This window comes from Hyaena hyaena, unplaced genomic scaffold, assembly GCF_003009895.1.
Source record: "Hyaena hyaena isolate Hyena2069 unplaced genomic scaffold, ASM300989v1 scaffold_400, whole genome shotgun sequence".
NCBI classification, from domain to species: Eukaryota; Metazoa; Chordata; class Mammalia; order Carnivora; family Hyaenidae; genus Hyaena; species Hyaena hyaena.
Window position 1 is genome coordinate 780,558 of NW_024081031.1, and position 27,780 is coordinate 808,337.

At 41.8% G+C, this 27,780-nt stretch overlaps 1 protein-coding gene across 9 annotated transcripts in view; it reads right to left on the reverse strand.

Moving 5' to 3' along the window:
• SIPA1L1 (signal induced proliferation associated 1 like 1) overlaps positions 1-27,780 on the reverse strand; it is a 370,770-nt gene that overhangs the window by 131,117 nt on the left and 211,873 nt on the right. For 6 of the 9 annotated variants that reach the window (XM_039251856.1, XM_039251855.1, XM_039251861.1 and 3 more), the window contains 2 exons: positions 14,689-14,819; positions 12,019-13,817 (listed from right to left, as the gene is read on the reverse strand). In XM_039251856.1, the coding sequence (XP_039107787.1) occupies positions 12,019-13,516 (1,498 nt within the window). In that variant the 5' untranslated portion in view covers positions 13,517-13,817; positions 14,689-14,819. Of the gene's footprint in view, positions 1-12,018; positions 13,818-14,688; positions 14,820-15,777; positions 15,871-27,780 lie in introns of those variants that run through there. The other 3 variants (XM_039251854.1, XM_039251857.1, XM_039251858.1) reach the window with 2 other exon arrangements.

Here is a 27,780-nt window from a genome sequence, read left to right on the forward strand (position 1 = left end):
TTTAAAAAAGATTCAATCTCATCAGTGATGAAAAGAAATTAAAATGTTTTGGGCCTGTAATCAATATTTAAGAATATAAGCTATAAATATTCGAAGGAGGCAACAAAATGTTCAACTATCCAACCTTAAACATACCAGCTGGACCTTTCTGATCTAAGCTTTATTCTTAAGTGCAATTTGGCAATAAAAGCTAAGGTTGCTGTAAAGGTCACAGCATTTGACTTACAGGTGTCTACATTATGCAAATAACTGGATACGTGGGGGGAAAGTTACATAAGAAGATCATTTATATTTGGCCAGAGGTTTTTAATCTTATCTATGGATGTAAATTTGGGGGCCCCATGAACTTAAATGAAAAAAAGCATATTTTTATTTTCACCAAGTTCTGATGAAATGTAGCATTTCTGCCAATTATAAATGTAGTCAACAAACTACAGTAATATTAGCTGTACATGTGACTTTGACATCAAATGAAACCACAGATATTTTGATATAGCTGTTGCAGACATATCAAAATATCAGTTATGCTCATCACTACTTTGAAAATTATCAGACCTGATACTAGATCTTTGTGTTAATGCAAAAGAAACATATTTATTAGTATGTTACAAAATTTTAAACACTTTTGCATTGTATTTTAATATGCTTGTTTTGCTTTGTATTTTTATTTTATGCGTTTAAAAAATATTCTTTAAAATTTTTTTAAAGTTTATTTATATTTGAGAGAGATAAAGTGCAAGTGAGGGAGGGGCAGAGGGTGAGGGAGATACAGAATCTGAAGCAGGCTTCAGGCTCTGAGCTGTCAGCACAGAGCCCAATGCAAGGCTCAAACTCATGAATCATGAGATCATGACCTGAGCTGAGCCGAAGTCAGACGCTTAACTGACTGAGCCACCCAGGCGCCCCTAAAAACATTATTCTAATTTGAGTAAGATAAACAAATAAACATTAATTCAAGAATCCATAGGTTTTGCCAAACTACCATATAGGTCAATGCGGGTGGTGGGCAGGGGATGGGGGAGGACACTTAGGAATATCTGATATAATCATTATGTATAATGAAAAACTAGGGGCACTTGGGTGGCTCAGCTGGTTCAGCGTCCAACTCTTGATTTTGGCTCAGGTCATGATCTCATGGTTTGTGAGTTCCAGCCCCATGTGGGGCTTTGCGCTGGGTGTGGAGCCTGCTTAAGATTTTCTCTGTCTCTTTCTCTTTCCCTCCTTCTCACCCTTTCCCTCCCTCACGTCCTCTCTCTCTCAAAAAATTTAAAAACTGGAAAATTGAAACGTGCAACAGATGGAAAACTTTAAATAAATGATGACACAGCCAATTACAGAACCATGAAAAAATATATAAATCCTATATAATGAATCTACCTTACTGAAAACGTGAATAGGCAGGTATTAAAAAGAGGAGACAAATAAAATCACTAACAATCCCGTAAGATTAATTTTCTAATATTCTATAGTTACCAATTTTTCTGTGGTGAATATACATAACTCTTATGATGGGAAGTTTTTTTAAAATATTTTTATTTATTTCTGAGACAGAGAGACAGCATGAGCAGGGGAGGGTCAGAGAGAGAGGGAGACACAGAATCAGGCTCCAGGCTCTGAGCTGGCTGTCAGCACAGAGCCCGATGCGGGGCTCGAACCCACGAACCGCGAGATCATGACCTGAGCCGAGGTCAGACGCTTAACCGACTTGGCCACCCAGGTGCCCCGGGAAGATTTTTTAAAGCATAAAAAAATGTATTTGATTTGCAAATAGCCAATGAATATTAAAAAAAATTAAAAGGTTACATACTAGTGTAACTCTTTTAATGTTAACACGAATTCAAATGCAACTCAGAAAAAAAAAGTAGCATCCAAATGAGAGAAATTAACAATGAAACACCTGTCTCTGACTAAACGTTTTTTATATTTAAAGCATCCTTTGTTCCTCCTTGGGAGGGACATTGCAGCAAGGTATCTTCCTACATAAAAATGCTTTTGAAGGATCTGGAATAATATCTCAGACACAGCACACAGCAACAAATGCAGTCAAGGGAGAAGTCCCCACTGCTCATCAGGTCAAGGACAACGCAGGGTGTCTTGAAAAGATAGCGTAGCCCACACACTTGTTGTCTACCAGGTACAGACGTTGCTTCTGCGGATGCTCCTCTACCATCAAATGCTTCTAAGTTGACTCGAATGCACTTAAGAGATCTCTCCCTGCCCTGAAGTTCTGATGAATGGCCTCTTTGTACAGAGGAGGGGCTCCATCAGAAGCTGAGGAAAGGAACTGATACAGTAAAGCAAGTATTTCTTGGGCACCTGATTTTAGAGCTCAGGATGAAGGTGCACCGGGTGTTTACAGTTATAATGAGATATGTGTTTGGAAAACAGGTGACAGGATTTTATTATGTGTCATCAAGCTGTACTGAAATAACAGAGCCAAAGAGCCCTTCTTTCCTTCCTTGAGACAGCAGAGAGTATAAAATTCTTTGGAATATGGGAATCCATATGCATGGTGGTGGGTTTCCTGCACTTTGACCCAGGAATCTGGGTAAGCATTAGATTTCCTATGTGGATGGTTCCTATGGGAGCTGCCAGGAATTGACTTCACCTGAGTTTTTTTGTTTGTTTGTTTGTTTTACTTTCATCGTAGGTACTTTCTACTTAGAGAAGCTGCAAAAACAGTAGAGGGAGTTTCCACATATCTATGACCCAGCCTCCTCCAATGCTCCATACAGTACAATTATCATTATCAGAACCAGGAAATTCACATGGGAACAATCCCAGTAACTAATGATTTCATTCAAATTTCACTTTTTCCACTATGCCTTTTTTTTCTATCCCGAAATCCCACTCAGTATCCCACGTTGTACTTATTTTTCCATAGTCCCTTGTAGTCTGTCACAGTTCCTCAGTGTTTACTAGTCTTTCATGACCTGACACCTTTGAAGAGCTCTTACCCATCAGCTGGGTTGGTCTGGTGGTTTCACGTGATCGAACTGAGTTTATGCACTTTGGGCAAGAGACCCGGAGAAACGATGTAAGCTTCTCTGGGAACCACTTCATGGGGTTCATGATATGGACTCTGATTCACTGCATTAAGGTGGCACCTGCCAGTTACTACCTTTCTCCTTGTACTTTTCAAGTATTTTTGGGAGATACTTTGAGATTATGCCAATCCTTCTCCTCAACTGTCACCCACTGATTTTGGCATCTATCAGCTGTGTCTACTACAGTTTACAATAGTAAAATTCAGTCTCCATCCCGGTGTTTTGGGCCTGTGGGGATCAGCTGGCGGTCCTGGTTAATTTCCACTAAACCACCATGACCACACACAGACTTGTTTGTGGGCTCATTTCCTGAAAAGAGGGGAAAAGGAACTGCAACATATTAATCGGCGTCTGCAGTAGAGCACAAGGTCATGTGCACAGGGGGCCCTCACAGCCTCTCCCTGATGCTATAAATACAGCACTCAACTCAATAAATCTTAGACTTCACATCCACACCAAACACTCGCTCAACCGCGAAACATTTACTGAGCTCCCCTAATCTGGGGTCTTTGGCTTCAAGGAGTGCTGAGGCTGGTGAGGAGCCAGAGTGTCGTAGAAAGCGCTGTGCAGAAACCAGGGCGCAGGGCAGCCTGGGGCAGTGGGGGCGGAGCAGGGGACAACTCAAGCATCACAAGCCCACGAGAGACAGGAGCCCGCCAGGTGGCTGAGAGAAGAAGAGAACACAACACGCATGCCGGGGTGGAGGAGGAAAGGCCGCTCCATGCGGGAACGGAGCGTGATAAAGTCGGCCCAGCTCTGGCACCCAAGCGAGTTCCCATCCTGCACCGTGGTCACCGCCCTCTCACACTACAGGGACATCTGCGCCTTAGGAGGTCTCGCTGCTGCCCCAGCGCGAGCCCTCAGCCCTCCCTGTCCACGTCCGGTGAGGCCTGCTGGGGAGAGAGACGCACAGAGCTGTGGGGAGAGGCCTGCGGCCCACACCGGTCCCTCCCAGGCCTCTGTTCATAAGCAAGATCACCAGACGACTAAGCCAAAATCAGGAACAACACGAGAGAGACAAATCAGAAACACAGAACACTTCTCAGGAGAAGAAATTCCTAATGGACAGCAATGGAGAGAGGTGAGGTGTATAAAAGGAAGGATGAGCGATTATGAAAAATGACTACAAGGAAACAAAATAGTGGGATCTTGCCGCTGAAATGAAGTGACAGGCCGAGGTGACAGAATGCAGACAGGGGTCTACCAATGCCCTGCCCAGGAGATAAAATTGGTAAATACAGAACAAAGTGAAAAAGAAACTGAAATCACAGAAGAAAACACGGAGGATAAATTCAGGGTTTCTGCCATCCATCTAGATGGACTCCAGATAAGGGGAACAAAGAAATTATAGATTTTCAAAAAATATTTGTTAAAATTCGGGGAAAAATAATGCTCAATAGTTTCTTATTTGTCTGAACGTCACCAAGGATAGACTGTAAACACCATGAAGGTGCATCTACTTTTGTTCTCTGCCAGGCACTGTAGCGGGCACACACTAGACGCTTCATCAATACTATTATTGAATGAAAGAATAAAGATGCAAATGTGTACTTTTTTAAAACAGTAGTATCTACACTCAACGTGGGGTCGAACTCACAACCCCCAGATCAAGGGTCACACGTTGTACCAACTGAGCCAGCCAGGTGCCACCAATGTACTTGATTTTTAAAACTACTTTAAAAATATGAAGAACATTCTTGTTAATACTAAATGGGATAATGAATCTGTGTGTGTGTAAGAAAAGATATAGAAGATTACAAGCCAAATTATTGGAATTAGGAGAGGGATTACTTTCTCCACTTCTGTATTATTAATTTTTATAATAAGCATATTGTATCCTTTATGTGACTTGTTCACTGTCGGTTTCCTTCACCAGATTGTAAGTTCGAGGAAGGGGGGTGGGGATCTATCTGGCTTACCACTCCAGTGCCCAAAATCTTGCCAAGCAATACATAGGCACTTGTGCATATATAGTAGCCATGGATGACTGACACTTTCCTTTCCAGAAAGGGCTTGCAACGGAATGAGCCACAAGAAATACAATGAGGTGAAAGCCTCTGGCTGTAGCACCTCTGAATCTGTTACAGTTTTCCAGCCCAGCCACTCTCTTCCTGGGCAGCCCCCATCCACAAACTGGGCATGCTGGGGGTAAGAGGGTCTGGTCAGTATTGCCCAACACAGGACCTCCACTAAAGCTTATTCTTCCCTCCACTGCATTGACCATGACTTTGTTAGATCTGCATTGTGGTCTGGGGACCCCCTTGTTGAATTCTGCTCTTTTTTCCTTTCAGGGGGTCACATCTGCATCACGGGCTGGAGGCTTTCCCTGCTAAATTCTGCTTCCTCCCTTTTCTGTCCCAGGCATCACCCCCAAACTCCTACAAACCAGGAGCATGCCTATATTGTCTCAACATCCGCATGTCAGAGGACTCAACTTGCACAACATTATTTTTTACAGGATTCGATTTACATTACAATGTAAATTTAGTCATTGCCAGGTCAGATTGTATCTTGCAAAGGCAAGAGTTTGGATTCTGCATAGGGCAGACTAGACAGGCATGGAGAGACTGAGACACCTCTGCTAGAACTTGGGGAAGAGGCGATGAGGGTGTACAGCTGTAACTGGGACCAGGACGCAGAGAGGAGGAAGTCAGCAGCAGCAAGTTAGCTGAGTCCCAGGTGCACTCAGGGGGCCTGGGGAGCTGATCGGAGGAGGACCTCAAGGGAGACCGGCATCAAAGAGGCTGCAGCGCTTAGAATCCAAGCGCCTGATGATACCAGTGGCATTTCTAGCAAGAGGGCAGTGATGAGGGAGCTTGTTTAGGGAGGAAAAACTAAGAAGTCAACATGCAGATGCATGGCTTTGCTCTGCCAACTGTAGAGCCACGCAGGTGGAAGCCGGGGACAGCAGGTGCGAAAGGAAGGCAGAACAGAGGGGAAAGCCTGGGAGGACAGGATAGAAATGCATGTATGCTAATTATCCTTTCCAAAAAGAGGTTTTTGAGGTCATTAATTATAAAGGAAATATATAAATTATGCTAATGAAACAGAAATAAAAGATGAGAGTGGAAACGACTATGTTAGTAATGAAGGCTGTATATTTGAGAAGCAAATTTGGTCGTGGGAGCTGAAGTTAAAAACAGGAGACACAGTAAACAAAATAAGCAAGCCTACAAAATATACCTACCTCCGGAAAGGAGGCATTTGGTAGCTACCAGAAAACAGGTCATGGCATCAAATTCTAAAATAAATTTCTCAGATGGAACTTTCCAAAGGGACGAAGGAATGACTTAATGGGCAGGCAATGCTTCATCGCCAGTTTTATTGCAACAGCAAATTTTGTTTTTATATGACCGACTCTTAAAAAGAGGACCTTGAATAAAGTCAAGTGCTTGTACAAATGTGACCTTCTGATGGTTTGTCTTGATTTAAAAATAAAACATAGGGAGAATCAGCTGGGGCACATACCCTCTTAACCAACTTCACACCAACACAACTCTGAGCTGAGACGGCTCAGGCACCACGGAATCCTCATGCCGTGTGGATCAGAGCTCAGATAATCTGTGTGAAGACTCAGGAGATCACAGCCAAGAAAGGCAAGGAGGACTGTTTTCAAAGAAGCAAACACACAAACCTTCATACTTAATGGCCTCCTTGCTTCTGGAAACTCTGAGCAGATAAAAAGATGGTAGCAGATCACACTCCTGGGTTAGCTCAAGAAGGAATTTAGTGCCCCAAATCTCCCCAAAAAGGTCACCTAATTAGAGATCTAACTTCAGACCAATCATATAGAGTTTATGTTATCTCAGTAAAAATAAAACAAACCCAATATTAAAACAAATTATTATACATGTAATAAAATCTTTCCTCAATAATGTTGGCCCAAATTAACTGTGAAGTTCAAGAACACAGAGCACAACATGGTTCAGTAAAGCAGAATTGTTGACTCTGGGGCTTATCACTTCCCTAGAAAATAAAACTATCCACATCAAAACACTAACCAGCATAACTATCCTTAAAGAAATGAGAATTATAAGACATCCCAACTTTTCTCAAGTTTAATGTTGCAATACTTACAGAAAGATTAAAAAACAAACTAAGCACATGGGGCGCCTGAGTGGCTCAGTGGGTTAAGTGTCGGACTTTGGCTCAGGTCATGATCTCACGGTTTGTGGGTTCGAGCCCCGCGTCGGGCTCTGTGCTGACAGCCAGCTCAGAGCCTGGAACCTGTTCCAGATTCTGTGTCTCCCTCTCTGTCTGACCCTGTCATGCTGTCTCTCTCTCTCTCTCTCTCTCTCAGAAATAAATAAAACATTAAAAAGAATAAAAAAAAACAAAAACAAAACTAAGCACAGATTTTTCTAATAAGCTTAGCTGTATAGTGTTCCCTGATCATCGATATGCACCACACCATAATCCACCAGAACCCAACAACAGCTACTGGATGCTCATCTAACCAACTCGAACTTAAAGACTAGCTCCTGAAACCAAAATTGAGATATATCAGACTGCTAACTAAAACTGTTACTTCAAGTACAGTCCCAGGGAGCTAAGGCATATATTCTACAGAAATGATGCTAGAGATGCTCACCCTCTCATAAAGAAAACTGGGCATTACAACAGCAAATGAAATCCAATGGCCACCTGATAGATCTGGGGCCCAGCATACTGCTGGCACTGATTTGTGTGTGTATGCGTGCATGTGTGTATATCTGCACATGCAAACCTGTGTGTGGTGGGGTGAGGAAAGGGGGAGGTGGAGGACAAGGAAAGAGAACAATAAAAACCATCATATCTGATGGCTTAATAAGGTCATCAGAAGAACAATTAGGTACACAAGCATCAGGAGTGGGAAACTATTCCTAGATTAGCTTCAGGTGGGATAATGGCAGTTTCTCCAGGACACTGGGCAGTAGGGAGAGGCCCTTCCCTACCACCCCTCTCCAGTAACAGGACTTTGAGAGGGACACCCCAGCCGGCATAGAGACACGTCTATCAACACTGATGACCAACGTAGTAAGAAACACCACTGCCAAGGCAGCCTGTGAGCCCCTTTCCATATATGCATTACCCTGAATGAGATTCAGGGAGGACAGGCCTCACGGACAATTGTACACTCGGTTCAAGATTGGAAAAGCCCTGTATGAACATCGAAAAGGGAGGTGAGTGATGACCAGGAAAGTCTCCTCCTAGACTAGCCACCCTGCCTCTAGGCAACATGGGAACTCCTCTTTAACAGCATCTTCCACTTACAAACTCCCTTGGTGTTTTGATCATGGTAGCTACGTTAAAAACTAAACACAAAACACATACGTGGACGAAAAAGGGAGGTGACCCTATTAATTTTACTGCTATCTTATTACTGCCTAGTCTGTGTCTCACCAGGAAGGCCATGCTTGTGTCCCTTGGACTTATCATAACAACAGGACAGTTCGCCTCAGGGTCCTAAGAGCATTAAATGAGGAAGTCCGCATAAAACACCATAGCACAATACATGTTAACTATGCTAGTACTGTCATTTAACCTTAGGCCAGTCCCACACACACCAGCAAACCAGCAAAGAGGAGGGGGCAAGCGGAGGGGGTGGGGAGCCGCACCGTGATGGTGCGGTGCTTATTTTAATAAGTCCAAACGGTGGGCTTCCTTCCTCCATTGGTCCAGCCTCTTTCCAGCAATGGACGGGCTTACATTGGCCGAGCCAAATATCCTCTCAAGCCTAAATGCAAAATAATGACATTTTAAAAACCAGTGTGATATCAGAAAAGTGACTGTCGTTCCATGAGCCAAATATAATTAAAATTTACATGTAATGTCGACTGCCGAATGTACTTCACTGAAGGAATTCTTCCCCCCAGAGACTTAGCCACAGTGAAATCAGGAATGCATTAACCAGCAGAATGGAAAATATCTGGTGATGAAGAGGCCGGAGTGACAGCCAGGTCAGTAGCGCTACACTCCTCTGCTAGAAGATAAATTGCATCTGACACTGATGTACTCCTTCAACAAGATGACTCGCTTTCAGTTTCCGATTAGGAAAAAACGATGAGTGCACTAATCTCAGTGAATCAAGCTGTATGGTAAAAATTGTAAGAGAATTATTTAACTATAATCTATATGGTGACTAAGTACAGCGATCATATAACTTTAATAAACAAACAGTTATACTTGCGGGGCTTAATTTCAGCGTCAAATGAGGTTATTCAGAGCCATAATTTGTTGGATATTACCATCCTGTGACAAATGGCCTGGCTGATTTGAAAATTCTAAGTTGTGTGGCCCAAGAAAACACAACGGGCTTCCAACACGGCTCCCACTGGACCGACTTCCTGGATTCACCCCTGCTGAGTTCCCTGTTGGCACCACAATGATGAATGCCCAAGGCCACGGGCAGGCCATCTCCAGTGCCACACACACTTTGTTCCCACCAGCTGGACTTCATGCTGACAAAGAGTCGGCTGTGTCTTCCCAAATCTGTTTATGCCAGTCGACTTGTTATTGTAATGATGAAATTTAATTAAATATTATGGAAACTGATGGAATAGGAGTACTAATAAAGATAAATCTTGTTTCTATTAAAAACTAAACTGAAGGCTCTGGAAAGACTTAATAAAAGCAAGTCACTAAAAAGAAAGCCATTGGATTAGATGTGGGCAAGACAACTATAAAAAAGGAGAAAAGGAATGAAACCTAAGATTCTGTAAGATTGGATTGCTTTGCTTTGCTAAGGTCTGTTGTAGCTCTTGCGGTCGACACTTTTTAAGACAACGTAAAATTCAAAATAGGAGAATCACTGTCAAAGAAAAGCCCTTGGCCTCACAAAAGTTTGCCAAGCACATTTTTATATAGTTTAGTGAAAACAAAATATTCTGAATATGTATAATGTTTTAAAGGTTCCCTACTTTTAACTGGTAGTTTCAATTAACCAGTCCCAATTATGCTGGGTAGGAGGGTATTTTCCAGGCTTCAACTCAGAAACGACTTTGGATTAGTGGCTTTAAAATTTATGAAGTGTTATGATCTAAGCTGGATTCCTCTGGAATATAGATGTCCAAATTTTTATCCCATACAAATTTCTGCCAGATATAAACATTAAAAACATACTCCTTCCCTTCAGTCTAATATAGTAGAGGGAAGAACACAGTGGTTAAGGACAGGACGCTGGTAAGACGCCCCAGAAGTAGAATCCTGGCCCCCACATTACTAGCTCACATCAGCTGAACCACTTAGGTTCACTTAACCACTGCAGCCCCAGTTTTCTCATCTGGAAAATGCCATTCCTTAATGGCACCTACCTCAGTAGGCATTTAGAGGTTGAAATGAGAAAGTGCAGGTCACATCAAATGCTTACTAAAAGCTCCTGGTATATAATAAGTGCTCAAAAATGTTTATTAATATTATTACACTGCCTAATAAGAAAAAGTGCCTACTACTGCATAAGTAAAATTATAACTGATAGGTTCTTTGTTATGTTGGACTCGATGTGTCCATTTTTGGCAAGATGGCCTCCACCAACAGACAGCTAAGAGACACCTGTGGGAAATGTCCCCAAGTACAATAAAGCAGGGGTTCACAGCCAGATGCAATTCTACCTCTCAGGAGATAGTTGGCAGTGCCTGGAGACACTGTGGGCCATCATAACTGGGGGAGGGGCGCCTGCTGGCATTTAGGGCACAGAGACCAGGGCTACTGCTAATCCTCCTACAGCCACAATGCACGCAGGATGGCCAGCCCCTCCAACAAAGAACTATCCACCCCCAAATGCCAAGATGGCAGCACTGAAAAACCCCATCCCCTGAAGGACAGTATAGAAGGAGGATGTGGTTTCTAAAACCTGAACTCCATAAAATTATTCTGAGCAGAGATTGCTTAAAAGTGAAAATGAGATCTTCATTATCATACTGTCAAAGATCAATGACAGATATTTAGAGGACATGGATACATAGCAACAAGATAAGATTCTTTTGGCCAATAAACCCTCTTAAATAGGATCTATCTTGTAATACCTTCTGATAAATTTGGTTCTAACGGGAGCAATGTAATAGTTATGAGGAGGACTAGAAGTGGAACCTCACTCAGAAGAATAAATCTAAGAAAGATTCAAAAACCCCAAAGCAGGGGGTAGAAAGGCAAAGCACTGCTTCGGTACTCTGGGTGGGGGTGGGGGTGGGGGAAAGACTCACACAGGCTGCCGAGATTACGGAGCTAGCTAAGGGACCATCAATGTAGGTCCTTCCTTGGTGAGCAGCTGGTTTCTCAGCTTGGGCACCTGTAGGACTTAAACTCACTCTTCAATTCGTGATGTGGCTCAAAAACACTGACAGCTCCCTAGACTTCATTTAAACTACTTACTGTTCAATAAATCACAGGGCCTTTCTTAAAAGCAGGAGATAAAACTATAAAGTACAACCCAACAATATATGTGATATGTACCCCACCCGCCAAGAAACACAGAAGACTAGAAAGGAAGTCACCAACGTGTTAAGGGTCCTTACCTCTTCACACCCTTTTCTACTCAAATCTTTAAGACCTACACTTGATTCTTGCCAGAGACTTACTGGCTCTGTGACTTTTGTCAAATAACATAATTAATGTTCACTAAAATTCCTATCAAAGGGATAGGAATGTGTAAGTCCCATTTCCTGATGAGAACACGGAGGCAGAAAAGAAATGGTTCTATAATGACCATAAAAGTGCTAAGAAAAAAAAAAAAAAGCAGCATTAAGATGGTTTTTGTCGTCTTAAAAAACTAGATTTAAAATACTTTCAACTTATGACATTTATCTCTCAAGGTAACAAAGCAAATCTTTTCTACAAAGACTATAATTTCATCCACTAAATTTTGAAAACCATTAATATGTAATATATAGCTTTATACCTGAAAAGAGGAAGTAACTCAGAAATGCAAAAAGATATAAACTGTAGCAAATATATTTAACTATTTTATACATCATGTCAAAGGAGCTCTACTCACCCTTCTGATAGAAGAATTTCCTGTAATAGTACGCGCCCAGGTCCACATGCTCCACGATGTATCTCTTCACCCTGTCCAGGTGCAACACAAGGTTGTCCTTGGGCACTTCAAGTACCGCCACTCCTGCATTTGTGCAGTGGGAACTAAGCGTAGACTCAAAGGAGGCACTTTCACACCCACTAAAGGAACCAGAATTTGATTTTGACAGGCTGATCTTCCTTTCGCCTTCTCCACCTATCTCATTCCGAAAATACGGACAGCTCATTACAAGCTCATTGCTCTTATCGTCCCCCTGGTCCATGCTGAGGCTCCCCTTGGAATTCAGGTCCTCCGTGCTGCCCATCGGGGAGCTGAAACTGGCCGAGTGGGACAGAGGCCCTGAGACCAGGGATGCCACGGCAGCGGCCGATGCCCCCGTGGTGGTGTTTCTCCTCTTAATGACGTTGTGCCTGTTCATAACGGCCTCGTTCAAGTCAAATAATATACTCTGGACATCGTAGTGGGCAAAGCACTTTGGGCATGTCCAGGGCCTGACAGAGTCTTCTGACCGGTTGTCTTCAAGATCCGACGATTTCCCAAGTTCCTCACCTTTGGCATTGCGTAACTTACGAAAAATGGACGAGTCTCCAGTTTCAGACTTGGAACGGCGCTTGAGTGGTTTTTCCCTTTCCTTAAAGAGCCGGAGGTTCTCCCTCTGGGAGATGGGCCCGTCTATGACATCCAGAGAGAAACCGGACCCCTTGCCCCCACTGGCGATGAGGAAGTCACTGAGTTTGGTTGGAGTTGGACCTCGATCAGACTTGTCATCTTTGTAGCCCTTTAGCAAGTCGAAGAAGCTTTCTCCGGACGTTCCCTGCTTATCAATTGAAGAGGTGCTACCATATTCCCTGTGCAGTGATGGCCCAGTCTTGTATGTGGGCGAGATACATTCATCGAAGCTATCCACGTCAAGTTCACTTATGGTGATGTCGCTGTTGCTCCGCTGGCGGATCCTGCGGAGGGCCTTCCTAGGGGAGCTGGGGTAGGCTTCAGGCATGAGAAATCTGGAGTCCATGTTCTCCGCCGGCCTGGTCTTGTTTTTCAGCGTGTTCTGTATGCTTTTTAACATGGCTGAGTCACTGGAATTGAGGCTAACAGAACTTCCCTGACTCACAGGACTGCTTTTGGAGGACAGGCTCTCAAGGCAACTTGAGGTTTCTATTTCCTGGCTTGAACGACTAGATTCTTTGACGTTTTCCTTTCTCGGGGGCCAATCTGCAATCCTAGCCCTAACCCCCATCTTGGGGACTCCGGGGGTCGAGGTTATATGGTGAGAACCTTCGCTTCGGGGGGGCCCCACTGGAGCCATGACCGAGGACCCTAAACTGCCATTCTGGGACCTGAAGCGTCGCATGTAGAAGTCGTCGGTGTGGACTTTGGGGGCGCCATCTGTGGTGACAACTGAGGCCCTTTCGGGGGCAGCAGGCCTCTCCGTCTGCGACCGTTTCAAGCTGGTCATGATGTAAAAGCAATCAGACTCAAATCTCTGTACAAAGGACCATCATATCTAAGTTTTAAATGTGCACTTCCCTTTTGGAGAATGGTTTCCAGAAAATACAGCAGTTGCGGGAGATCTTAATCTTTCTCATTTAAAAGGTTAAATGATGCCTTATTTCCAAACTCTGAAAATCCAGATCTTCAAAACATTATAATCCACAACAGTTCCTTTGCTTCACTTTAACAGACAGCTGTCTTTCAGAAAAAAATGAATGGAACTTGTATCACAGGGACTCTGTGAGTGCCATAATCCCATGCTTTCCCTAAAAGAGAAGGACAACTAGGATTAGCATTTGATAAATACATCTAAAAATAAATATGCAACTGTTAAAATTGGACACATGAAAATAAAAGACTCAATAATGGATTGTGGTTCACAGTTTCACAGCCCATATTTTTAGTAAAGCAGGTTTGAAAGAAAGGAAGAAAGTGAAAGCATTCAAGAACACCCATCATTTTAAATGATGTATATTCTAAAAGACTATTCATACTTTAGCTTCACTGAACTGTTTCCTGTAAGAGGAGGGGCGTGGAGATCTTATTCTAGGACATCAAGGCTCCTACCCCAAGTACAGACCAAGCACAGGCTCCAACGACCTCCGATAACATAGAGCATCATGAACCAACCACAGTGCTGACCAGAAGTTCGAAACATGACCAACAGAGTTCGATAATTAAGCAATGCACAATTTTTAAACAAGACCAAAAATTATGTTATCGAGTATGTTGCAATACTCACTTTTTAACACCTTCCATATTTCAAAATCCTGACTTTCTTTTTTCTTTTTTTTTGGTTTCTTTATAAATGCTTAACACATTTGGCAAGAGCAAATACAATAGAGAAAATAAACAGGGTTTTCCCGGAGCCATTATACCCATTAGCGCTCCTCTGTATTTCCCTCACTTTATTACCTACCCCTGCGAGGATATTCCTCGGGATGGATCCCGCATTCACCATCACCTCTTCCCAAGCTCTCCTTAGTCTACTCTTGAAGCTAGAAATATTCCACTAATTAACCAAACGCCTGCATTTCCTCACGCACTGCATCCTCCCACCCCCCTCGCCGCCCCCCACACCCCGCTCCGGTGCTGATTTACGAAGACAGCAGAAACAAAATGCTGCTCTGGACAGACCTCTCCATATTCCCCGACAGACGACAGAGAAGTGTTAGCATCCTTGCAGGTGATGGGTGAAGAACACCAACTTCCTTGTGAGCCCGTCAGTCAGCATGCTGAGTGCAAAACCCCGCGTGGTTGCGTATATCCTGAAAATAAAGGCAGAGGACCCTTTTCCATGGCTCCGCAGATTACACAAGAGGTGGCCTTTAAATTCTTGCCAAATACATGTTTGGAAGGATGCTGCTGAACCAGCACTGTGCTGACAGGGCTGCATTGTCTACAAATCACGGCAGACACCCCGAGGACGACCCGCGCTCGCTGCACTCCGCTCGGCGGTAACAAGCACTTACTTCCACGATAATTAAGCATCTTGCTAGTCGGCCTCCTGCCTCCGAGGCAGCCGCTTTAATTTCTCTTGCAGTACGCAGCATCATTTTAGAAGACTCGCTGCTATTTAAAGACTGGAACATTTAGGGGAGTTTCAAAAACTGCACGCTGCCTGCAGAACGCAGGGCCGGCTGAGCTGCAGCTGGGCTCCTGGGCTGGGCCCGGCAGCCAGCAGATAAACGCCAATTGTTTTCACTCTGGCTCCTCTTCCTCGGCTTTTGTGAAGGGGATAATGGCTTTGCACAGCTACCTAATTAAACCTGGCTTTTGAGCTTTCTAGATACTTGTGCCCTCAGATTGCTAGATTTCCTTGACAATTCAAAACGTTGCATGCTCCTCTTGAGCTGTAAGCCTTCAAGTGGAATAACGTGCTAACTGTTGCTTCCAGGGGCGCAGGGGAGGCACCTGCGGCCACAGATGAGGGTCAAGAAGTGCTCCTTGTAAGATGTGAGGGAAACCAGCCAACTGAGCCAAAATGCAAAGTAACCTCCAGCCCATCTCCAGAGAAAAAAACCTTTAGACAACCAAAGCTGGAATTTATGCGCTATTTTGTAACTGGGAGTGGGGGGTGGGGGAGAGTGGGGGGGTGTTTATTTCAATGAACTATCTTTCAAACCAACAATACACTAGCTTAAAGCACAATTCTCAGTAGATTGTTATAAAAATCAGATGCTTTCAACATTCGTCACAAGCTCACAGAAACCCAAACAAACCTACCACTCCCAGAGCTTTCGGTCTCTCAAAGGCCAACACACTAATGCCACCGTGATAAAAAGACATTCTTGTCACATTTCATTTCCTTAGAAAATAGTTTGTTGCAGAACTGTCTTTTGTCTGTGAGGCTGTATCCATTGCAGGAGGCAAACTGAAAGCCAGCCCTAAAAGACAATAAATAGAACGGACTTGGAAATGCCCTCCTCTCCAGAACCATTGCACATGCTTCCTGGGGTTTTTTAGTGAGTTTGAAAAAAATCTTACACTTCCTAAAAATTTCTTTGCAGTTTAAAAGAAATGCCAAGACTCCCATTACGTCTTATGAAACAATACAAAGTTTCCTTTTAATTTCAAAATATAGATGGGCGCAAAGGGAGAGAGAGTGCCCACAGTGTCAAAAGCGAGGAGTCGAAGACAGACAACGAAGTTAAATCACAGAGGTTTTGTTCTGTCCTCAGGACCTTCTTTTCTATTCTCACTGCCTCCCAGCCCCATCTCTCTCTTTCTCTCCATCCTCATTTATAGCATCAAACCCCTTCCAGTGCAATGTGAACGGTGGATGCAGACTAGCATATGTAGAAATATATACGTTTTACATTTGTTAAATTAGTCAAAAATAAAAATTTCAACTATGTGTGTAATATTATGACAGATCTGTAACACCTAAAGCCTATTCCTTAGGGTTGACAGAAAAGCAAACGTATGCTGACAATTAGCAATTCTCTTAATTTTCAGCAAACCTGCCTAAGCATCATTAAATACAGTAAAAAGCAGTAGATTTAAATAGAAGAACAATACTAATTTTTGCACATCACCTCCATCTATTGAAAGAGTAAGCTATACAAAAACTTCCTGGCTACACATTTAATTTTCCACCTCTATGTACTATTTGAGTTTATGGTAGTAGACCCACTTAGCAAGAATACCAACCCCACTGTTTAGTTTGGTGACTTCCTGCAAATTCTAGAAACCAAGCAGATGCATTCAAATCCTACTGTAAAAGTCTTTTCATCACTCAAGGGTCTATCACAACATAACCCACCATTCTTTCTGGACACCAATGTTCCAGAAAAAGTGCTTCCTTTCCTCTTCTAAATCATCCCCTGCATTTCTGAATTTCCTTCTGAGCATCGACCACACACTTGGTGCTAGGGGTATTTGAGGAAACAATCTCTCCCTTCAAGGAAAGCAACAGGTGTAAAAACAGTCCTTCTCATTCTGGCTCCTTGAGACATTTACACTCTTTACCACTTCTTCTTCCCTAAAACTCTCTTCTCTGGATTTCCATGATAACCATGTTGCTTCATTTTCTCTTGCCTTTCTCTTTTTGGTCACTCTTCAGTATCACTAGTGGGCTCCACTGAACAGCTAGCTAGTGATTCCAGAGTGGCATCCTTGGCTTTGGCTGGCTTCTCCTACCATCCTTCATACTTTGGGAAGGGGCTATAAAGGGTATTAGTATTAGGACGTATGGGAGCACTGAATGCGTGATGATGAGAGGGCAGGCATGGGTATACCCAGGTAAAAATATTACTCTGGAAAGCAGGGTGTTTGTTGACTTGATCGGGTCACTGTTGCCTCTACAACTGACTGAAGACCAAATAATGGAATCACATGAGGAAATAGCTGCACAGTAGCCAGTGTGGACTGGTGACGTCATAGGTACCTGAACTTCTAAATATACTCCCTGTGCAGTTACGTCCAAATCTCTACTCATGATCTCTCCCCTGAACTCCAGGTAAAATACATGCAAGTACTCATTTGATATCTTCCTTATTTATCAACTTTGTATAATGAATTAGCTACCAGAAAAATGGAAAAAACAATTTTTTTCCAAGAAGCGAATGAGTGATGAGGAAGTGAGAACAATAAATAATTGAAGGAACCAAACGAAAGAACAACATGAGAAGCTTTCTTTGTGCCAAGGGCATAAAGAATAGTTTAAAGGCTATACAAGAAGATGTGGGAAGGAAAAAAAACAAAAAACAAAAACCAAAAAACTAACAACTATACTTCTGCCCTGAAATAATTTACAACACAATATGGGATGTTTACCAAAAAGATGTAGCGCTTCTCATCAAATACATCCATACTCCAAAATGGGATGTTTTTAGATTTCGCTAGTACTTCTACTAGTACTCTAGTACTAGTATGTATGAAATATTATCTTATGAAATTGGAGTATTTATGAAAATATCAATGTAAATTGTTTATAAAGTTGTATATATATATTTAGAATGTCCATAAATATTCCTTAGTAATACCCATATACTTTAGAATGTAATAGGAAGCTTATTTTAAAATAGAAATATAACCTCACAGTGCCTGAACATTAGGTTAGCTAAGATAACCAAATAAGGTAAACTGTTTTCTTTACATCCCTTCCTGGCTTTCCTGAATTTCACTCACATCACATAGAAGTAACATCTCAGATGGAAGGGCTGTCTCACTCTTTCAAGTAAGGCTGTAACACATACAAACATCTCAGTGCAATGTCATGTATAATTTAAGATTTATGAATCAGCACTTAACTTTTTAGAGAGGAATTTCCCTTCTTTCATTTCTGTTTTGTCCCTTCAACAAAAAGCAGGAAGGATTGGGAAAAACAGGGTTGATAAATCCAGTTCCTGTCTTCCAAATGTTCAGTATCTGAATAAGAGACCATTGATGGAGACAAAGGAGATTTAAAAAATGCCCTGAAATTAACCGAGTAAAAAGTTATAAAATACGAAATCTATATAGTAAAATGAAGTTCCCATTGAATCTGGAGATAAGAAAGCAATTTAAAATGTGTCTGTTAGGCCAGAGCAAGAACCAAAAGCAAGAATAACATTCGGCTCCTACCCTCCCACCTAACTAAAAAAGTTCACTGAAAAAAGTTACTTTTCAAAGTCCTATTAAAGCTTGAAGGTCCTCTGTGTAGTGGAGGGTGAAGGAAACAACAAACCTTGGCAGAAAGCTTGATGGTGGAAACGGGAAGATAGAATAAAGATGCCCAGCAAGTTACATAATATGGTGGAGTTACTGATGGGCAATGACATGATTCAACAGCCGGCAAAATAAGGAGAAGAGAAATATATGGGAATGTTTACCTCTTATGCTTAAACATGAATAGACATTTAATAAGCAATTCTAGGTCTGAGGAGCTCAAGGTAGAAACACAAAGGTAAAAAGTAGAGTAAAATGTAAGAAGTAGAAGGGGAACAGTGAATCAGAATTATCAGAGGAAAAATAATAGGTGTCTGAGGTGCATGAAATGAACACTTTCAAGGAAAAGAAATTGGAGCTCACCCACTCCTCAGGGGCACTGAGCATTTCCTTGCCTGGCACCAGGATATAAGAGACCAGACCAGAAGCACCTGGGTGGCTCAGTTGGTTGAGTGTCTGACTTCGGCTCAAGTCATGATCTCATGCTCTGTGAGTCTGAACCCCATGTCGGGCTCTGTGCTGACAGCTCAGATCCTGGAGCCTGCTTCCAATTCTGTGTTTCCCTCTCTCTCTGCCCCTCCCCCCCCCACTCTCTCTCTCTCACAAAAATACATAAAACATTTATAAATAAATAAATAGAGACCAGACCAGATCAGTGAAGCAAGCGTATGTTTTTCATGTACTAATTAGTACATTAATATTCATTTAAAATACATAAAAATTATATCCATCAATACTGTACAATGTAATCTACTGCACAGCTGATTATCAAATATAATTTGGTACTAAACCGCTTATGACCAAACATGAGTGAAGGAAAAGGGAATGTGAGAAATGGGAACACCCAGTAAATGTCTCCTATGCGGGAGTGGGGGTGCAATCCTCAGCAGCTTCCCCCAAACGGTGCTTCAAATTCTGCAAGTTACAGATCCACGAAAAAGGGTCCCAGAATTAAATAATGCAGGGACACACTACATATCACCTCCCTCACAACACAATAGTAGATTAGTAGATTCAAGGTTACATGAAATACAAAAAAGGAAAAAAAAGTTTATTTAAACTAGGTTTCTTAACTGATAGGACCATGGATTCACTTTTTAAAAAATAGAACATTTTCATATTGTGTATCCTATTGAACATAATTGGAGACAAGAATGTCCAATATTAGAATAATCTAGAATACAAACAAAACTGTATATATATTATACATATAGGTTTTTTTTTTTAAGTTACATACAGATATATAAACAAGCCAAAAGAAGTTGCCCCAGAGAATTTACAATGCCTGTCTTTAGGTAGTTGGATTAAGAATAATTTCTGAGCTTTCCTTTTTTTCTTGGTACTTGTACTATTTATTTTCTAAAATGAGCAAATGTAACTTTAATAATCAGAAGAAAAAATTTCGAAAAAAAAAAAAAAAACCAACCATCATTCTGTTGCTTCAAAAAAGAAAACAACCTGGGAATGTAGTACAATGAACACACACACCTCTGACTACTAATTATAAAATACTGCCTTGTTTATTTTTTTAAATTTTTAATGTTTTTTATTTCTGAGAGAGAGAGAGAGAGAGAGAGAGAGAGAGAGAGAGACAGCATGAGCAGGGGAGGGTCAGAGGGAGAGGGAGACACAGAATTGGAAGCAGGCTCCAGGCTCTGAGCCAGCTGTCAGCACAGAGCCCGATGCGGGGCTCAAACCCACAAACCATGAGATCATGACCTCAGCTGAACGACACTTAATTGACTGAGCCACCCAGGCGCCCCTAAAGGTCCAACTATGCAAATCACCGAACAAGTCAAAGCTCAACAGATGTCAGGTCCTTCCCAGGAGATGATCTTACACTAAATCTCCCGATTTAAATGAAATCAAAGAGAGCTTCATGAAATATAGAGTATTAAAGACCAAAAGATCAGCAGTATTTACAGATTTAATTAGTTCATACAGATGATTAACACAACTGTCTAAACTTCCTCATTTACAGATAATTTCTTTGTATTTAATATCAATATAAAAATGCCCTCTAGCCCAAAGAGCCTCCATTTCACCTTGTCACCAGGTGGTGGTGACTGAAACCCAAGTGAGGCTGCATAACCAGAACAAGGCTGAGCCACCCATTGTCCCCTTTCCTGGGACGCTTCTACTTTCCCATGTTCACAGACATCTCACCTTCTGTCGTTACAGTCCTGAGGAGATTCGGGCTAAATGTGAAGAATGTCACCATCTGGACTCTGCTATGAGATATCGATGGCTCAAGAAACCAACACTGTATTTAACCTGGAGAGGGAGAGTCTAATAGTATTGACTTTCTCCTCTGGGAACAGAAGGCAAAGAGACGGTCTGAACTGTATTAAGTCAGATTTAAATTAGATAAGCTACAAAAGCTACCTTTGATCCATACACGATGAACAGCAGCTGAGAATCCACATCATTAAGATAGCTTATCAGGCCACCAACGTGGATGCAAGGGCACTGTTTGGGACTCTGCAGTATACTAGTCACCCTTCCAGGAGGATCCAGAGAGGGAATATTTTCACCCTCAAAGTCCCTCTAATCTACCTGGAACAAGAGGGCTATGGGAATCCAGTAAGAACATAACAAATGGCTTTAATAAACATATTGTGGTTCTCTCAATTGAATATTTATATTCTAAAAAGGGAAGTGCACTTGAGAAAGCATGTGTAAATTCAACTTAGAAAAAGAGTAGAAAGTAGCATCAGTAAGAATAATGAATAAACATAAAGTTATTTCTATATACGATTCTAAAATCCAAATAATTACTAATCATGATTAATAACAATAGTAACCGTATTTCATTTAACAGATTTAAAAAAATTTTTAACATTTATTTTTGTGAGAGAGACAGAGCATGAGAGGGGGAGGAGCAGAGAGAGGGAGACACAGAATCCCAAACAGGCTTCAGGCTGTAAGCCATCAGCACAGAGCCCAACATGGGGCTTGAACTGTGAAATCATGACCTGAGCCGAAGTCAGATGCTTAACTGACTGAGCCACCCAGGGGCCCCACACTTAGCAGATTTTAAAATACCACCAAAGGACCAAGACTTCAAAGAAAAAACTTAAAACATAAAATCACCCCACACTGCTTTAGCATTTCCTTAAATACAGATTGCAGATCGTTTATTTTTCTGTTTCTTCCTACCCTTATTTCTGGCTATGAGCTCTCCCTGCAGGGCTCCAGAGCAGCAGGACTCTTATCCACTTCTCTCTCCAACACGTGTTCAAGGCTCCAGCCCTCCCAAGCACCCTGTGAAGTAGTATCTCCGTTTTCAGGGAGATAAGTAGATTGCGTCTGACACAAGGCTCACTCTCAGTAAATACTGGACTGGCAGTTAGAGAATTTATGGCAGAAAACTACTTAGAATATACATTACAAAAGAAAAAACATCTCCCTTTGTAGGCTGAATTATTAGTTTTTTAAATGTTTATTACTTTTTTTTTTAATTGGGGGGGGGCTCAAAGAGAAGGAGAGAGAGGGAATCTCAAGCAGGCTCCATAAGGTCAGCCCAGAGCCCAGCATGGGGCTGCATCTCACAAACTGTGAGATCATGACCGGGGTCAGAATCATGAGTCAGACACTTAACCGTTTGACTCTGAGCCACCAGGCACCCCGTTTCTGAAAACAAGCTCCTGTATGAATCTCTACTTTTTTTTTTTTTTTTTAGGTTTTTACAATGTTTTTTATTTATTTCTGAGAGAGAGAGAGAGAGACAGAGTGAGCAGGGGAGGGTCAGAGAGAGGGAGATATAGAATCTGAAGCAGGCTCCAGGCTCTGAGCTGTCAGCACCGAGCCGATGTGGGGCTCAAACCCAACAAACCGTGAGATCATGACCTGAGCCGAAGTCGGATGCTTAACCAACTGAGCCACCCAGGCACCCCTATGAATCTTCACTACTAGCAGAGAAATACATCTAGTGGGTAAAAAACATTTATAATCAACTTCCTTAAAATGCTACAGTGGTCAAGTCACTTGTCTTTCAGGAACCTTCATGGCCCCTCAATTGCCACCCTGTTACTGTGTGATGTAGGCCTGGAATTCAACACTGCATGGTACCTGTCCCCAGACTCCTTCCCTCTTCCCATGACATTACAGGAAGGTAGGTCTGCCCTAGACAAACTATGGTACTTTTCCACAAAGATCCACCGGATGACTAAACCTGAATCAAGGGTATCCCTCTCTGAGCTTACATTCAAAATTTTAAGTTGTGAGTTATGAGGAAAAAACCCTTGTTCAAAGCCGTCATCTTCCACACGTGGTATCGCAGGGTCAGAAACTCAAGTTCACCAGGGGCAAACAGGCAGGGACAAAGCCCGTGTGTGAAGCCACATTTCCTCAAACTCCTATCCGGTCACCTGTGCCCTGAGTTCTTTCAGAACATGCTTTGCAACAATTCGCTGCCATCCGTTTTAACTACAGTTTGAGCACCATGATGCACCAGTTTCCTTTTTTTTTTTCTTCATTTTTTTTAACATTTATTTATTTTTGAGAGACAGAGAGACCGCACATGAGCAGGGGAGGGGGAGATAGAGAGGGAGACACAGAATCGGAAGCAGGCTCCAGGCTCTGAGCTGTCAGCACAGAGCCCGACGTGGGGCTCGAACCCACAAACCGCGAGATCATGACCAGAGCCGAAGCTGGATGCTCAGCCGACTGAGCCACCCAGGCGCCCCAGCACCAGGTTCCGTATGCAGCGTCCCGTACAGCAGCTGCCAGGAGGTATGATCCACAGAGCTCGTGTGGACGACTCTCCCACTCAGAAAAGCCTGGGTCACTGCTCTAGGGGGTCTGATGCCTACACCATGTTGCTTGCACTAGAATATTCTACCTCCTAAAAATGCCTCTCCTCCCCTCCTACTTTTCGAAATTCGTGATTAGCCCTACATATGGTTTGGCCTTTTCTCCTCAATTAGATGTTTAGGTTCCTGGGGGCAGAGACCCATTTGGTTCTTATCCCCAAAGCATCTAAGCTCAATCTCCTTGAAACGGAAACATTAGGAACAAAAGTCACAGGATCTCAGTTAAGATGGACTAGAAATTAATGGACAAATTAAAAGAATTCATACTGTTAATTTAAAATGTGGTTATGGCTATCTCATGAATATCAGTGTTGAGGGGAACGGGTCAAGAAAAGGAAAAGTCCACCTAACTGAAATCTAGTACAGATTTCAGCTTCATTTTTCTCTCTTTAGGAGCCTTCACAACAACAGAAGTGAATGAAAAATAACAGCAATTTGACCTTTTTCCCTTCTATTCAGTTCCCATCAAAGGGCATGAAAATAGCCACACAAATGAGCAAATCTTTTAAAAGAACAACCAGAAGTGCATCAGTTAGAAGCGGACAAGGCCCCTTCACAGTGAAATCACTAAAAGGTAAACTAATGCACGGTTGGATTAGCTCTGAAAAATCCTAGCAAAGTAAATAAATACATTTACAGGAAAAAGGAGGGGTGGTTAGCACAGCACAGGTGGGAGAGACAACAGAAACCAGAAATAAAAATAACCACCATCAAATTCATGACGGTCAAGATAATTATCTTTTAGGCTCATGTAATTTCTCTTCCGTATACAAGGCTTTCCACTGTTGCCCCCTTTTCCAAAGCTGTTTTTGAAACGAATGAATTCTAGGATTCTTGCTTTAAAAAGGAAAAAAAATGGAAACGGTGAAGAAAAAGTGAAAAATATATCCCTCCTTCAGGACATCCCAATACTAACCCCAAGGGTAAACACTCCTAATAGTTTGTGTATTCCTCCAGATATTGCGTGGACCAGGCATACACACTAAGATAGGCATTGAATGATAGATACAGATGGAGAAAAGAAAGGATCCAGTGCAAGGGAGCGCTCACTTTGGAAGAAACTTGATCTAGCACAGAACTAGAAAATGAAGGGAGGTAGAGGATGAACAATAAAGAATAAAAGAATCTACTTATGTCCAGGAGAGGCAGAGGACCTCCCCCTGCCAAGCTGACATAAAATAACTTGATGAAACACTTCACAACTGACACATTTGAAATCATATATATATATATATATATATATATATATATATATATAAATCCTGGTTCTGAAAATAGGAGCCCTCTACAAATGTTTCTGGCAACTTGTCAGCAACAATTAAGACAAGAGCGAGTGAAATAACTTTTTTTAAAACCAATGCACACCACATTCCTCCAGGTTTTTTTCTTTACTAATTATGCATATATACAAATATTCATGCACATTATACATAATCCTCAAATAAAATTACTTTTATCTATTCCTGACTTCTAAATGAGATTTTACTGACAAATTTATTATTTTAAGAGCTGAGGTATAGCTGACATAATATTATGTTAGTTTCAGGTCCACAACTTAGCGATTTGATATCTGTATGTACTCTAAAATGATAACTGTCCAGTTAACATTTGTCACCTTACACAGTTACAAAGGTTTTTTTTCTTGTGATGAGAACATTTAAGTTCCATTCCCCTGGCTACTTTCAAATATGCAATACCTTACAGTTAACTACAGACACCATGAGGTACATTAGGTCACCGTGACCTATGCATTTTATAATTGGATATTTGTGCCTTTTGATCACCTGCACCCATGTCACTTCCCCTCAACCTCAGGCAACCACCCATCTGTTCTCTATATCCATGAGGCTGGTTTTTGTTTTTAGATTCCATGTTACTCACAAATTTAGTAACTTATCATTTAAACTTTCATTTACAAACTAGAAAAAAAGCTAACGAAAATGCAAATCGAACAAGTGTTCAAAGATAAAGCCATGGGGCAGGAAGACCTCTGTTTCTTGGCAACTCTTTCCTTAAGGGGAATGATAAGTTTGATCTTCAAATGTCATCTTGTGTGTCTGCACCAGCATTCACTTCAAAATTTCATCACCTTGCCTCTTCGGAACTGAGTGTTTACAGAGTGCATACAAGCACAATACTTATACTCTCCTGCCTAAAACCTCACTCTAAGTTCCCACTACTTTCAAGGCAAAAGAACAATCTCCCAAATGCAAAACAGATCTCTCCAAGCAACAGCCCTGTCTCTTTACACTCTGAATCTTCAGCTTCCAGTCAAAGAGAAAGAGAACCAGCTACAATTCCTTGAATGTACTTTGAATGCACTTATGAGCCTTCAAAAACAAAACAAAACAGGGGCGCCTGGGTGGCTCAATCGGTTAAGCGTCCAGCTTCCACTCAGGTCATGATCTCACAGTTCGTGGGTTCGAGCCCCTCATTGGGCTCTGTGCGGACAGCTCAGAGCCTGGATCCTGTTTCAGATTCTGTGTCTCCCTCTCTCTCTGACCCACCCCCACTGGCACTGTGTCTCTCTCTGTCTCTCCAAAATGAATAAACATTAAAAAATTAAAACAAAACAAACCAAAAACCCAAGCAGCAGCCTGTGCTGGAATACAACCTCACCTGATTCTCCTCCCTCATTGTCTTGGCCTGTACCTACCTTCCACTCTTCTCCCTGTTCACTTCTTAGTCCTCGAGACTGCATTTGGGTACAGTTTCTCCTAGGAAGTTGTCCACACCCCAGCTCCTGCCATGTTACCTTTTACACAGCATCCCTTGAGAGTACTCATGTAACATATGGGGGTTCAAAATCAAGACAAGTATTCTCTAAAGAAATCACCACTGTAATTCATATTAACTTCTAACACCAGCTATGCCGGCAATAAAAATGAAGGATTCTCAGTTTGAAGTTTTCTGATAAAGTAATTGATTTTGAAGTTTTTTTTTCCACAAAATTGCAGGTAAAACAAGTTTAAAAGAAAAAAATATGTTGGAGAAAAGAAAATTCTTTAACAGAACACAAGTGCAAGGAAAGGCCTAACTAGTGTTATGACAATCATGGGTATAATAACCCTCAAAGACATACAAATCAGAACAACACTATATCATTTTAAACCCATTAGGAAAAATCTTAAGAATGCCAGTACTCACTGTTAATGCTGTACAATTAAAACAGACATCCTTATGTTGCTAGAGGCAATGAAAATTGATAGAACCCTGTAAGTGGGGCGAGGGGGGGAGGAAGAAGGTAAACCAGAAAATAATCATAATCATTGTTGGGCTCTGTAATCTCTCTTTCAACATTTGGAAATGTATGGTTGTCCAGAGGCAGGAAAGGTTTTCCTCTGCCGAACCCCAGGCCTCCCCTTCACACTCACACCAACTCTTTCTGATCTCTATTTCTCCAGCAGGCCCTGGGCTCTCTGCCAGACTTTCCATTCGTCCCTAACACTCTCACCACATCCTTGGTTCCCAAATGACAATCATACAAAATATTCTGATATTTCAGGGTTTTCTGATGCACCACTCATGAGGCCACAAGTGGGCCCTGAAGCAGGGGACTGTGCCTTATTTAGCTTTAAGATACTTGGTCCCTATAGGAGTTTAATGATAAATGTCATCCATGTTTGAATATAAGAACAAGTGGTACAACGAACACTGAGAAGTGATTTTACAATCTACAGAAGGAAAATCTATTGTACAAAGATACTCACTGCTATGCTACCTAGGTTCTCATTTATGCTTTTTATCAGAATAATACATACAATAGTTAAAGGCAAACAGTACTACAACATATGAGAAACCAAACCAAACCAAACCAAACCGAACCAAACAGCAGCTCTTTACCTCATCTTCTCCACTTCCAGGAGCTACCACTTTCAATTCATAGTACTGTTCCCTCCAATATTTCCATATTCCTGCATTAACATGTTCGTATTGCTACTTCTTGACTTACCTATCTTAGATATTATCTGCTGAAGTTCTATTGTGGAAAATGAGAAATGAGCATGCTTTCAATAAGTTTCCCTTTCTTTTCTTGCCATATTCTATGTACATATTTTTGTACATGCATTTGTGTACATGTGGTATCGTGGCTATACATAGAGCAGGATTTGTATTGCTGTGGTTATATGTCCTTAATTGCTTAGTTTATTTTTCCTGGAGTTAATAATTCCTTCATTTTCCCCCATTTGCTTAGTTTCTACAAACCTACCCTTAATTCTTCCTAAATTCAATGAAAAAAAACCCAAAACAAACTTCATTACTG